Here is a 14,457-nt window from a genome sequence, read left to right as displayed (position 1 = left end):
TTCTAGAGAAAAGGTGAGGAATTTATTCTGACTTATAAATAAGTTTCAGAAATCAAGTTTTACTGATAGCTTAAGTAAATCTATCTAAGCATGCACTTAAGTCCTACTAAAAGACAATTCAGCCACCACAGCGCTACCAACTTTACGTTCTCATGTGTGAAACTGGCAGGTTATCCAATATGTCGAGATGAATGATTTTTAGAGCTGTATTGTATTTTAAAATCAACATACATAAATGCTCACGACTGTAATGCCCGAAAGGGTAGTCAGAAATCACAACATTCCACTGTACTCACTTGATAGGTCGCGAGAGACTCCGCTACTGAATTTCGAAGTATGAAATTTCGCTGATTGTTATTTATAAAGTTTATGATTCCGATGTACGTTAGTTCGAAAACTTACATCGAAATCATAATCTTTATAAATAACAAACAGCGAAATTTCGTACTTAGAAATTCAGTAGCGGAGTTGTAGCGAGACTGCACTTTAAAAAACCTAAAATAAACTTACGAGAACAGATTTAAGCTCATATTCGCTTGCCGAAAATAGGCGACATCGGTTACACAGATTATTAGGTTTATGAGAACTGTCAATCTGACCCACAAACCCTCCGGGTGCTATCAACGACAAGCAACGCACGCTAACTTGAACCTTAACAGCAATGGTGACAGTCTAAAACGGTACGAAGTTATACTTAATTTAGGTCAACAATAGATTCTGTATTCTGTAGGTGTACCTTTATGTAATTGGATATTATCCAATCGCTGGCTTCTATTGTTGGTTTCATTTTATGGCATACGTTCTGTGATATCTATAGGGCACTCGATTTTTCTCACATTCGGCAACGTTTTGCTTGTCAAAGATATAGGAAAATTGGGAATTTAACTGGACCACCACATAATCAAGTAGGAAACAACTTCAATAGGAAAAAAAGTTATCTTTTAAAAATTACTAGCTTGAACATTTTCAATGCGATTTCAATATTATTTTGTGGTCATTTCATGTAAGTAGTAGCTACATACTGTTGTTTTCGATTGGGAAAAGCATTATCTATCATAACTATGATTTAATCACAGTAGGTGCATTTGTGTGACAGGCCATACTACCGATAAGCAAGCTCCTTTATGAAAACCAACTGATTTAAGTAACTTTAGAGACAAAAGTTGGTCTACAATAATATTATGTTACTATCTTAAGTAATCTAATAGTTTATTCACATAAAAATACTTAGTTTCCTCACATAAAAACTTTCAGCCACAGCCAATAATAAATATTTTCAGGCTAGAGGCTAATCTAGTAAAGTAGCACGTGTCCGAATCCGCAAAAACAAAATAGTACAGTCGAAGACACCTACTGAAATTTACACTTGTACAAAAACACCTCTTATGATTAAATAATGATGGACACTAAAATAGCAAAAAAGGAGTTTAAGTACAATAATACCACGTGCTCTTACGGTGATGGAAAACATCTTGAGGAAACCTGCACATCTAGATTCTAGATGTGTATCCTAAGTGCATTGTACTTATTCCAAAACGGCGATATGGTTCGCAACCTAAGCTATGACATGAGTACAAATGTGCTGCAAAAAGTGGCTCACAAGCGAACCACCTCTGACTAGCCCTTCGGGGATTACAGTCGTCAGTACATATGTATATGTATGTAAATAGCAACAAAAAAAAGTTTTGATTTTAGTAAAGGCCACTGTATAATAAGGCCTAAACTAAAAGTACATATCGGTATGACACATAGTTATTTATTCTGGACCTCTGATTAGGGGGAGCTATGTGTTAAAATCAAATAATACACTCACAAGCAATATTTAAGTACATTTAACGGTGCATCAGAATATTATCAACTAAAAGCGTAAATATTTTGTTCAAATTTCGGCGCATTGTTGTATGAATTTTTAAGTGTCACTGTTTCTTTGCCCGTGAGTGTATTATTATTATTAAGTATTATTGTCCACGTGCTCTAACGGTGAATTATGCACCTACCGCGAGGAAACCTTGATAATGTATATGTGAACCTTCCAACCTTCAGTGGATCAGTAAGTACTACTAAGTACATACGTTGTGAAATGGCCCAAGCTTCAAGGAAGCAGTTTAGATTTTAATTAGATATGCACAAAGGCTAAATTCGAGTGAGGTAGGAAGCACTGAGTCCACCGCACATAATTTAATACCTCTAGAATAGAATATCATCATTATTACAGTATGTCTAAGCAACTGTCCAACTCCCTCACGGCAAACAATACCGAAATCAACACCATGTATACACAATTACACATACATATTCCACAATCTACCCCAATTCTCACCACATAATGGCCTACAGGGTGCTACAGGCAGCCATAACGCCCACACAGCCGTCAAACAAATCAAATGACACGCAGAGCCGAGTGTCAAATAGTCGAGTTATATCCGGATTAAATGGGAAAATAGGAACTGTCAAGAACGTGGAGCGGGCGTTTAAATGGCACTGAACTCTCGTTAGAAGGTACTTGTTCCTTGGCTCAGCCATAATATTTGATTCCTAATTTCCCGCCTTTTGTCTCTACTTACCACAAGTTTACTTACTCTGGTATACAACTGCAGCGTCGTCATGTTGCATTTCATTGGTTGACAGTTGGGCTTCTTCTTCTCGTTAGAGAAGTAGTTACTTATGTTCCTTGCACTGGTCTCTATAAATGCCTCCGACTTCAAGGGGTAACTCGGGGCTCAATTCTAAAAACTTTTGTTCTACGACTTTTGGAAACAGGAAAAAATACAAACAGTACGCAATACAGAATAAAAGAAAGACCCCTTGAGTTCCATTTTCGGCTTAACAGTTGTATATTTTGTAAACGATTTGCAACAGACTGTATATTTTACAACATTTGAATCGATAAATAATGGGTTGCTGGCCGATGGCCCCCTATCATCATAGTACATTTACTGGTAATTTATAACGTATGTACGTACGAAAATAACCAGTACATCCTGAAAACAGACAGAGGATATAGCAAATTTAAAATTACGCTTGTTAAGAGCAAGGTTAAAAAGAATCACTATTTAAGTAAGTACTTCGTTTTCGTTATTTTAACGGAGTAGTTGTGCCAAAGGCCAAAAGATAGATAATGCTGTAAAAAAAGTAGTTCACGAATTTAAGATTTATTTATTTATATTCTGGCAACAAACAGTCATTTACAGTAAATTTTACATATAGTAGTATTATTATAGACCTATAGTGCCGACAATAATAATTAATATCAATCAATTTGGATAAATAAAATACTAATACATATACGGGTTGAGTCTTTCATAGGTGCACATCCGGAAGTATGTCACAGAGCTTTTCATTTTGAACAACTTTTGTTATTATGACTTTGGGATATTCCCGAAAAAAAATATCTACTCCCCATCACACAGCGTCACCTAAAAACTATTTTTTGTATGGGGAAGAATGTTTTTTTTTTTTTGTTATATCCCTAGGTCACTGTAATCGAGACGCTATTTTGAACAGCTCGATCATCCAATTGAATTGAACGAGAGGGAAGTGACGCCGTTTTCGTGTAGTTTATTAATTTATTATAACCTACAGTGTCGGATCTCCCCACACATGTCACTACAGCTAGGTAATTTTTTGAACATTCATCTTAAGCTGCGTACAGACCGGCCAAACGAACGCCAACGAACGTGTTTTGTTGACCTGCGTTGCTGCAATCTGCCCTGTATTATGTATGATAAATATCCATCGTTTGGCGTTCATTGGGCCGGTCTGTACGCAGCTTTAGGCTCAACGATGAATCATCACCATCAACTGTTCGTAATCATCCAATGTTGGACATTCTCTCCTCGGCTTGTCTCGTCCAGATAATTCTAGTTTGGAGTCGGATGGCCTTGTGTGTGAGATGTCCTCACATGTATGTATAGACACTACTAATTACTTGTCTAAGATGGTCGGTCTAGCGAGCCAGAGAGCGTCCCACGCTATGGTTACCTGTTCGTCACTCCTCTCAGTAACTGGTTTACCCCGTTTTTGTAGTTCATTTAACGTTATTTTTAAATGATAAAAGTTTTATTTATTACCACATGAAACTAATTTTACTATTCTATGCTTGACTTTATTTAGTAAAAATTCACAATCATTAAAATTTTTACATCGTGAAATCTTGCACAATTTGGATATTTAGACTGAACTGAAATACACCATATAAGCATAATTTTTCCATCATAATAATATCATTAACCGAATAGACATTATTTTATTATCCTACCTATCAGATTTCTTCGAAACGGGCACGTGTATTTGGAGTATTACATAAGGTCATAATGCGGAAATAGGATCTATAAGTACCTTTACCTTCGTTCCAAAATCAATAGTTGATGCACTTGTGAGTTCGCATACGCGGCACAGGGTAAAATATTATTAGTGAACTTACCGAGTATGTTTGATTTTGATTTAAGATTTTAAGTACAGGTCAATAAAATCCGAAAAATAACAGCTGCTCCATACTACAGACCAATACCCCCGTAATTAACCGGTTTTTAAATTGATTTCGGAGTAGATCCCTAATTAATACGAAGTGATGTTTTGTGAACCCACCAACCCGCCTGTACCACTAGCGTGATGGGAAATGGTCCAAGCTTGGGAAAACATTCATTCAACCCAGGTGCAGGCACTAACGCCCCCGCAAAGACTAGAATAGGATAGAATTCTCTAGAACCCATTCTTCATGAAGATCATTATCGTCAGCACTATTATAGTAGGTCAGACATTAATGATTAAAAAAGAACACTAAAATAGTTCGAAAGAGGGACTGAGACTAAAATCCTAATCCTAATCCTAACTAATATTATAAATGCGAAAGTAACTGTGTCTGTCTGTCTGTCTGTCTGTCTGTTACTCTTTCACGCCAAAACTACTGAACAGATTTGAATGAAATTTGGTATACATACAGTCTAGACCCTAGGAAAGAACATAGGCTACTTTTTATCCCGGAATTCCCACGGGAAAACTTTTTAAGGCGAAGCGAAGCGCGCGAGAACAGCTAGTGAAATATAAATTTTCATTTACCAAAGTTTATGTCAACTGGAGAAGAGGTTGCGTTGGCCCTCTCATCTTGGGGAGGCTTTCGTCTCCTTAATTAATCCTTATTAAAAGCATTTATTTGCCACCCGTATATGGCATCTCCAGTAGTGGTGATAAGGATGAAAATGGAATAACTGAATAAGCACAAACAAAAGTTGTGCTAAAACATTTACCATAATAGCGGTAGCATCCATTTAGCAATGGAAGTAACGAAAATTGTCTTTCAATTGTAGTATCCAGTAAGTATTAATTCAATGTAAACTTCAGTTCTAAATCTGGAAATTACAAATTGAATTTAAAATAAATTTTTTTGAGCTCCCGTATTTTTGTATGGGAGGTTGAAAAACAATTTTCACGTACTACCTACATTATGTATTAGATATTACAATTATAATATTTTTTTTGATGCCGCAAACACAAGCGGAAAATTTTGTTAAGTAATAAACCATTTTCTATGTCCTCGGGGAAAATTCGAGCGCAAACAGCTTTGAAGCGGACCGCAGCTGACAATCAAGTAAACGGGAAAATTAGAAAGAAATACACTATTTTCGTACACAACATAAGCACTAGCTTTCTACACTTTCCAGTAAAGCGTGAAGGAGTGTGTTAGGTGCACATAAACGATGTACAGTAAGGTGCAGATAAACCTGACCCCCCTCAGAAGCATTGTTACTATGAGAGGGGAGTCAGGTTTCTCTGCACCTGACCGTACTTACGTCGAAAGCAAAGCGGAGCGCAGTAAAGCGGAGTCGAACTTCTCCCCACATGGCGCAAACTGGAGGCTGGATCTATGAGAAAAATTGTACCTATTGTTTCCGCTATACCTCAACATGTGGGAGACGCTCCACTTTACTTTTGACGAACCTGAACAATGTGAATCCAAAACGCTCTTCCTTGTTTTGCTCGTCATCGTACCAAATAAATACAAATACAAATACAAATATCTTTATTGATAGCCAAAACATTGAAACAGTCTTATAATATCCCTAACCCCTACACTAGGATTCCCTGTGTCGTAGGGATTAGTCTCTTTCGTCTTATGCTATGCTACCATATTACGTCATCATCATATTAAATATTTTAATTATACTTATAGACTTGATACGATTAGCAGTAAACCATATCTGTTCGTTCCTTCCCCCCCTTTCTAACTGCATTGGCCCTCTTATGATGTATCTAATTTCCATATGAATAGAAAATATTTTCCTCATTGAAAAACCTATTGAAGTAATTTACATACCGGTCTACTAATTTTTAACAAACGATTCAGCGGGTAAAATGAAATAACCAACGAATTTGAAATGTAAACATTTAATATTTGCGTTGCTATACAGTTAATATGAGTTATCATTTACAAACAATCAGTAAACAGCCTTTATTCGACTCAAGAAAATTATTTACTTTGTTTAAAATTAGAATTACATATAAAATGTGTAAACATTGTACAGTAAATACATAGTACTTAGGTATTTTGATGCTGAATCCTAACTAATATTATAAATGCGAAAGTAACTGTGTCTGTCTGTCTGTTACTCTTTCACGCAAAAACTACTGAACGGATTTGAATGAAATTTGGTATACAGATCGTCTAGACCCTGAGAAAGAACAGAGGCTACTTTTTATCGCGGAATTCCCTTGGGAAAACTTTTTAAGGCGAAGCAAAGCTCGCGGGAACAGCTTGTTGTATATAAATGGACACATACATTCAAACACAACACGCACACCCTCACATACGTATAGATTACAACACATAAACAAATTTTGAGAGAGCGATAAATAAACATTATTTTATCAGTATTTCTTTACAATAATCACTTGTTTTGTTTTGGATAATTCAACGCTATCAGCGGAAATTATGTACACTTTCACTGGTAGTCCTTACTTTAGTTCAATAATTTTAAATATTAATTATTTACATTTTAAATCAATACAGTTTTTTACAGGTTGTAACATTACTACACAACTACATTTAAGTTATGTAAGTTTATTTCATATGTGTGTGCAAATAAAGAATATTCTATCTATCTATCTATCTACATTCCCACGAAAAATAAAACATCAGGCACATGAAACCTACTCGCGAAAAAGCTTTAGCTCAAATAAGTAGTCTAAATTAATGTTAGCTATTCATTTACTGAGGCTTTTCATAAAATGACTAGATTTTTCTTCCTTTGACCACAGTTACGAACCTTTCACATAATTATTTGTTAAGTTCTTTTTGACACAGGAAGATCAGTCAGAGCCAACCTCCTTCATCATCATCAGCAGCAGCACTTAGTCATCCACTGGTGGACTCCATACTTAACTGTACTTATAAATCTTAACTTTTAATAATACTTAACAAAAAGAAAAAAACATAAATAACTAACACAATACGCACATACAGTTTTTCATTAATACTCAGATACCGAATACCGATTTAAGATTGAATACAATACTTGTTTAGGCAGGTGTTAAGAGGTAATATACAATAAAGTAATGTATGTACAACAAACATACAACTATTTTTGAATAATTATACTACATCGTTTTGGATCTTCCCTCGCTTTTCTTAGCTAGGTATCTTCGTTTCCTTTTTCTTTCGAAAGTAGACATTGCGTCTGAAAAAAAAGGAAAATAAATATAGAATAGAATTAAGTAATTTTAAGTGAACTGCGTTCCAAAATATATTTCTCGTATATCTTACTACGAGTACATTAACTTAAATTAATCCCAAGGAGCGGCACAACACTCGGTCCTCGGCCATTCGGCCTTCCTCATCCAACCACTACCGGCTACCCGCCTAACGTCGTCAGTCCAGCAGGCAGGAGGGCGTCCCACGCTGCGTTTGCCTGTTCGTGGTCTCTAAATTTTAATAATCTAGGCACTTATATTTCGTTTCAGCTAAGATGATTCTCGGGACAGTTCTAAATTTTCCGAATCACCCACAAATACCTACTATTGCAAAATCTTTGAGAATTCATTACAACACGCTGGACCTCAAAATGACTTCATAACGTCAAGAATCATACTAGCTGAAACGAGGTATAAATTATATTATCCTGTTTTACGTACCGTTAATAGGTTCTTAAGTATTATCCATGTCGTATTCCATTTCGGGATAATCTTTGTAATCGATGGAATTATCGATAGGTTTCCTGAAGAAAAAATAAAAATTTAATTTAAAATAAGCTCCGTACAAATTTATGGACCCTAAAGTTAAATAAATATGCAGTTTTCGATACAATTCAATAATTAGACATTTGTGGACCAAAAGTTCGTTAGGCGAAACATTATATGGGCTAACAGTTTACAGGTTAATCAACAGATAATTAAATATTTCAGGAGGGCTACTCTATACTGACGAAAAACTAGCTTGAGCTGTCGTGCAATAGGCACGTATAATATAACGAGATAGAGTCGTTTTTCGCGCAGCAGTGCTCCGAAACTTCGTTTTTCGTCATAGAGAGTGATCCCCCTGATTCTTTATGAAGGGGCCTAAATGTGAAACAAGCCTTATTATGAAACCCTGAGCTTACCTTCTACTAGTAAGTAAATAAGACATATTTTACCAGTTGCAAAGTTAGCGTATTCGTAGTGTATGTTTCGTTGCTATCTGTACTGTCATGAAGTTAATGGCGTGGTCCGGATACTGGAATATCCGGACTGAAGGCTAGTCGACTGTTCTGGCGCTATCTCCAGAGAGAAAAGTCGTATACGACATGTCTTATGAAGGTACATCTATTTGCTGGTGTTAAGGTTAAATATCTCTAAAATAATCAGATCCTCTAGTACAGGTTTTGCTATTTATCAAAACGAAAAAGTTTTCGTTTTCTTCTGTCATCTGCATACATTATCTGTCAAAAGTTTCATGATAGTTTCCATTAGAGGCACCACTTAGTATGCGAGAAAACGTAAACTTTTATAGTTTTCGACAAACTATAAAACCTGTACTAGAGCTGCTGTTTCTGAATGCAACGAAACCTGAACATAGCATACTTTAGTTTACCTACTTTAGTATTTTTCTTGGAATTGTAAAATATTTATTATAGTAAAATCGATCAGCGTTTCTATTAGTTACTACACTTGCTGACTAGTGTTATTTGTTATGTTGAAATTGAAACCAGTTTTACCAATTTTAGAATTGGATGTTAAAAATATTGCACAACTGCACAACCAATAATCGATTGACTTTGATTCCAATTCAATCTTAATGTTATACATTAGCCTGTATCTGTATTATACCTAGAGCATCTTTATCGAGGTACATAAACTGGTTTAATGCACGAACCACCTATCACCTGTGCGTGTTTATCGCCAATCGCGCTATGACGCCTCCTAGCTATCTTCGACCTTCCAACAACAACAGCTGCTGTTGGTTTTGCGTTAATACTATAGTAATATTTTGTCAAGTTACAGAACCTGTTATTTATATTTAGCGCACGCTTAATACATTTTAACAGTTATTAACAATGCAATAGTGCATTTAGTTTTGAGTTTTTGGACTCATCCTCACAAACTTATGTAAATATCTACTAAAAACAGTTTTAAGTTCATACTTACACACACTTTTTGGTAATATTATCCAGCACTTTATCGGAGGGGCACACTTTGTTTTTAAAAACTTCTCGACGGATTCTATGCAAAATCACACTGTTTTCCAAATCACTTTCACTTGCAAACACTGCACTGTCGTGGCTTGCAGTTGAGGCCACAAACACCACCGTAAGAAGAATCAATATAGTATACATGTTTCTCTGGCTAAGGTACTCGGCAAACTGAAAGGACCACACGATGACACGACCGAGCCAGCTGGCAGCCTAATATTTTGTCAAGCGAGTATGCATATACTTGATACACCTTGAGTGTGGAGGTGACTCACACGTGTGACGAACACACGAGAATGGTAAGGTGTTGCCATGTGTAATGTGTAAATTAGCCGCTTTTTTAGAGAGCACTGCGGATATTTTTTTAGGTTTTCCAAACTTACAAAGATGTGGCTTTACATACTTGAACCAATAACTTGTATTAAGTTTTGCATAAATTATTTGTATTTTGACAACTTAAAACAGAATCCATAATTATTTTACCTGCTGTAGTTGTCGGCGCTATAATAAATTAAATGTATCCAAAAAGGGACATAAGAAACTTTGTTTCATATCAGTACTGAGGCTTGGCTATAGAAGTATTTTTTGCTGAGACAATAATATATGTATTATTATGCTAACCACCCTGTTTGACTTGGTCAATGACTTATAGGGCCAATAACCTTATCATTGATCAATCATACAAAAAAATAATATATTTAAATGCTCACATAAGAGTAAGCCTGTCGCCGAAATCGTCGTTTTTTATTATTGAAAATACTCATATATTTGGTAAAAATCATGTTGATGGTAACCCTTCCTTTCGTCCACGTCTGATAAGCCAGTGGAGCCTACTCTTGCTTTCGAACCACGAAGTACCACACAGCTGTTATGCTAGGCAGTACGTTTAATGCCTCGAGATAGAGTCGCAGTTAGCTCAGCAAGGCTCTGAAATTTTGTAAGTAGAGTAGAGTGACCTTCCAAAGGATCTCTTCATTCCCACCGGCTGTGAGTCACATCGTCGAAGATTGATAAAATAATTTGTTTAAATCACTGATAGTGTCATTCATATTTTACAGGTGATGATATATTGCATGATTCAGAGGTCTTTATGACAAATTGGAGGGTCATAATAATATCACTGGAGGCGTGGCATAAAGGTGCCAATTGGCTGCGAACTATATGATTCGAGGTTGCAGCAGACGACCACTGCTGGTTTCTAGGTAAGTATTTCTATGGACGTAGTCGCCGGGCGACATGTCGCTAACAGCCAAATGAATCCTATACAAACTCATGGAAAGCTGCAATGACGTTGCGACAGGTGGCGCCGTAAGACGCTCCGCTCGAAGGAACACAACTCTTCTCTAAGATCGCTCACTCAACGAGAGTCGAGGCGGCGTCGCGGCGGCGGTGAGGCGAGAACTTGACATTGTGTACTACTTGCGCGAATTAACTGTGCACCTGACTGTCAAAAACCAGATATTATATTAACTAGCTTTGGCGTACCCGGAGATAATTCCGTGCGCCTAAGCCGATGTAACGCCGCTAGCAGTAAGCTGCAACCTCATATTGTCCGCTACCAATATAGTTTATTTCAAAAGAATTTAAAAAAACGCAAAACTACCAGCGCAGTGCATCCCTGCAGCATTATGCTGAGTCAGAGCACATTCTCTACCACAGTTCACAGCAAACACTATTTACTAACTGCCAGTTTCACACCTGAGAACGTCAATGCAGATATTTAATTTGCAAAAATATTGGTAGCTTAGGTATTTGGTAATTTACTGAATTTTGTCACACGCTCTTCATTAGTTTTCGATTATTCATCATAAATTATTGTTAAGTAAGTATTTAATTAATACAATTGTTTAACTTTTACTACTGTATTGTCCTACTAACCTAGAGTCCAACTTCGCTAACTTTGCAACAGTAACTTGACACCTGCCAAAACCGAAAGAAGTTTATTCAGCCAACAATAATTCTTTGTTATTTCTAATACTGATATTTTTCTTCTTCATACACACTAGTTTAACAAAACCATCCTTTACCCATTGCAAAGTTAGGATTGTTTGACTCTAATGTTTCTCTTGTGTTTAAACAAATTTAGATTTTGTCGATGTGGAGTTTCACAATGTTTGGATAATGTCTACCTGTGGGATAAAAGTCAAACTGTCACTGTGTAAAACATAATTACAGCGAGTGACAGCATGTCTTTTATCCCACAGGTAGACATTATTGTGAAACATGGCCTTAGTTTGGTTATTTCATATTTTTTCTGATTGTTAACAGCAGTTGTGAAGCCATTAACATTAGGATACAATAAAAGGCTACATGAGTGTTATGAAAAATTCCATTCCTTCGTTTGTCCATTAATAACCTGCTCCATAAAATTGCAACGTGACTTACTGAAAGCGGCTCCCGGGCTATTTTTAATTAGTATTTTTGCTTTTCCTCTTTTTATGCATTGTGTAAAATGTGTGATTGTTACTCTAGTGTGGTTATACCTTATATTGTCAATAAAAAGGTTATATACTTACAGAATTAATTATTACGAATCAATAAAGTGTCAATTTCTGGTTAGTTCTAAGTGGTTGATTTTTGACACATCTGTCATGAATTTTATATGCAGATGACGTTTAATTTATAAATCAATCCCTGTCAAACCGACTATGGAGAAATTGGAACTTAACATTTGTACAGAGCGGTATGCAATTGTCACACTCTGTATAAGATTATTGTCAATTAGAGATGTCAGGATGTCAGGGTGTCAGAATGAATACATAACCGATACGTATAAAGGTCTATAATGTACTAAAGCTTAAACTTATAATAATCGTAAATGTACTAATCGTGTATTTACAAAGATGTCACGACTTCCTTAATTGAGGGCGCGCATGTACGCGCTGTCATCAAATAGTCTCATGTATGGGTGGCTCATACAACATTAAAAAAAGAATTAACCTTTTATAATAATGTGTAACTTGATTAGATGAACCGAATAATTAGTTTTTCCTGTTTAAAATACTTTTTTTTGCACCTTTCTTCTTGTTTTCCTGTACCTCTTATATATAGGTTGGCTGGTAGAAAATGCTTTTAGCCTTAAATCCACCTTTTTTACACTTATGTCATATTTGTATAATAAAGTATCAAATAAATAAATTCGTTGGTAAGTAAATCGTACAGTCGCAGATATTTGATGTATTGAGGAGGGGTCAAATATTTACTTTAGACGACTGTAATAATTAATATATTTAATAAAATTGTTATCGAATTTTAACACGACTATTAAATTTTTAGCCATAGCTCTGCTTTTTGTTAAGTAAAATAAAATAATGCGATTTACAATTTTTTTTCTTAATATTAAAGTTGTAAGTACTTATAACATCTTCAAAACTTCAGGTTTTTCGGTCATTAGATAGGTAGCCAAAAAATATAACTTCTTATTAACATTACAGGTTCAAGAACAATAATTGTGGCCAAGTGTATTCAACAACGTCCCTAAGTACTACAATACAACGAAGCCAAAAGCCCGTTAAGTGTGAAAATATTCACAGAGAAATGTCTGAAGACACCTTTCAAGAGCATCTCAAGTATTTCCCACTAGACTATTGTGAACCTGCCTTTACAAACCTAAGCACTTAGCATGCAAAACAGAGTTGTTGAGGATTACATAATTAATCCATGTTTAATTAGTAAGTATTGGTAAGTCAACTTCATTATACCGATAAAGTTATACTTAAAGCAATAACGAACATTAACTCACCCTCGGGGCGTAGTTTATTGAAATTACCTAAAACTTCGTGATCCTAAAATTTCCAAACAAAGCACACAATTTAGCTGTAAAGTAACTTTTGTGTTATTTTAGGTACTCACCTATTCTCCATGGCTCATTCAATTTCTGTTTGCTCCCAGAAGTTAGCTCTTAGTAGTACACACAGTCAACCCACTGACACACATCCACACACACTATGAAGTAACTACGAAATTACGAATACACTCCTTAAAAACTACACTAAAAAATACTATAGCCGTTGGACTAAAATTTTAAATTCCGAATACCGATTGAGCGAACGTTCGGTTTTTCTCTAAAATATTGTGGACACAACCGCCTGTTACACTGGTCTGAGCAGAACTGCCGGCCAGGGGCTCCGGAGCGCGAGTTTCAGGGGCATGACCTGGCAGACAATTTTCAGCTTCAACTACGGTTTTATTGCGAACTTGCTCTTGTGCTAAGTTTTATGTGAAGCCCGATGGTTGGATGCACATGGCGGCTCCCGCGACGCTGCGGCCGGGGCGCTGGCTGGGGCTGAACTGCGGTCCTGAATATTTCACAAATTTCACCGGGCCTGACCCGCTTCGACGGAGACGCTCACACTCAAATTGAGGGTCAATCCTTCGCACTTTTATCGCTTCTCCGCCGGTACGCGCTCGTAATCCAGCGATTATTAAAATCATGCAAATCCGAGTGCATTCGCATGTTAATTCGAATCGATACATAAGCTGGTCGGCGCATTGTGGCTTTTAAATAACTAACGAAGTGCTTCGATTTTGAAGTATTCGAATTAAGTAACGGACATCGGCCGGCCGGCGGATGACGTAAGATTGTGAATGGTTCGTGAACGGATGACAAATTACTCTCTTCAAAGCCTTTGAGGCAATTTGTGTCGGATACAGTTTCATGAGGCTCACTGCCCACATAGTCTATCAGGTTCTTTTGTCATACAAACTGAAAATTTCACTCAAAATTTTAAAAGAATATGTTCAATTTTGTAAGGTTGTTAAGTTTTGAGGTTGTAAGTTTAAACTTACGGAATTACAG

The 14,457-nt window shown here is 36.3% G+C and overlaps 1 protein-coding gene and 1 long non-coding RNA gene across 2 annotated transcripts in view; both read right to left on the bottom strand.

Moving 5' to 3' along the window:
* LOC105393737 (receptor-type guanylate cyclase gcy-25) overlaps positions 1-14,126 on the bottom strand; it is a 58,826-nt gene extending 44,700 nt beyond the window's left edge. Inside the window, exon 1 of the mRNA XM_011565536.3 lies at positions 13,512-14,126. Coding sequence (XP_011563838.3) covers positions 13,512-13,522 — 11 coding nt within the window. The 5' untranslated portion in view covers positions 13,523-14,126. The remainder of the gene's footprint in view (positions 1-13,511) is intronic.
* LOC105393733 lies at positions 6,368-9,930 on the bottom strand. Its single transcript, XR_961037.3, has 3 exons — positions 9,616-9,930; positions 8,128-8,210; positions 6,368-7,673 (listed from the first exon to the last, which is right to left on the bottom strand). It is a non-coding gene; the product is annotated as an uncharacterized LOC105393733 (long non-coding RNA).
* Positions 14,127-14,457: the final 331 nt, after the last annotated feature.

This window comes from Plutella xylostella, chromosome 8, assembly GCF_932276165.1.
Source record: "Plutella xylostella chromosome 8, ilPluXylo3.1, whole genome shotgun sequence".
In the NCBI taxonomy this organism is placed as follows: Eukaryota; Metazoa; Arthropoda; class Insecta; order Lepidoptera; family Plutellidae; genus Plutella; species Plutella xylostella.
The sequence above is the reverse complement of the archived record's forward strand: the minus strand, read 5'-3'. Positions and strand labels throughout refer to the sequence as shown.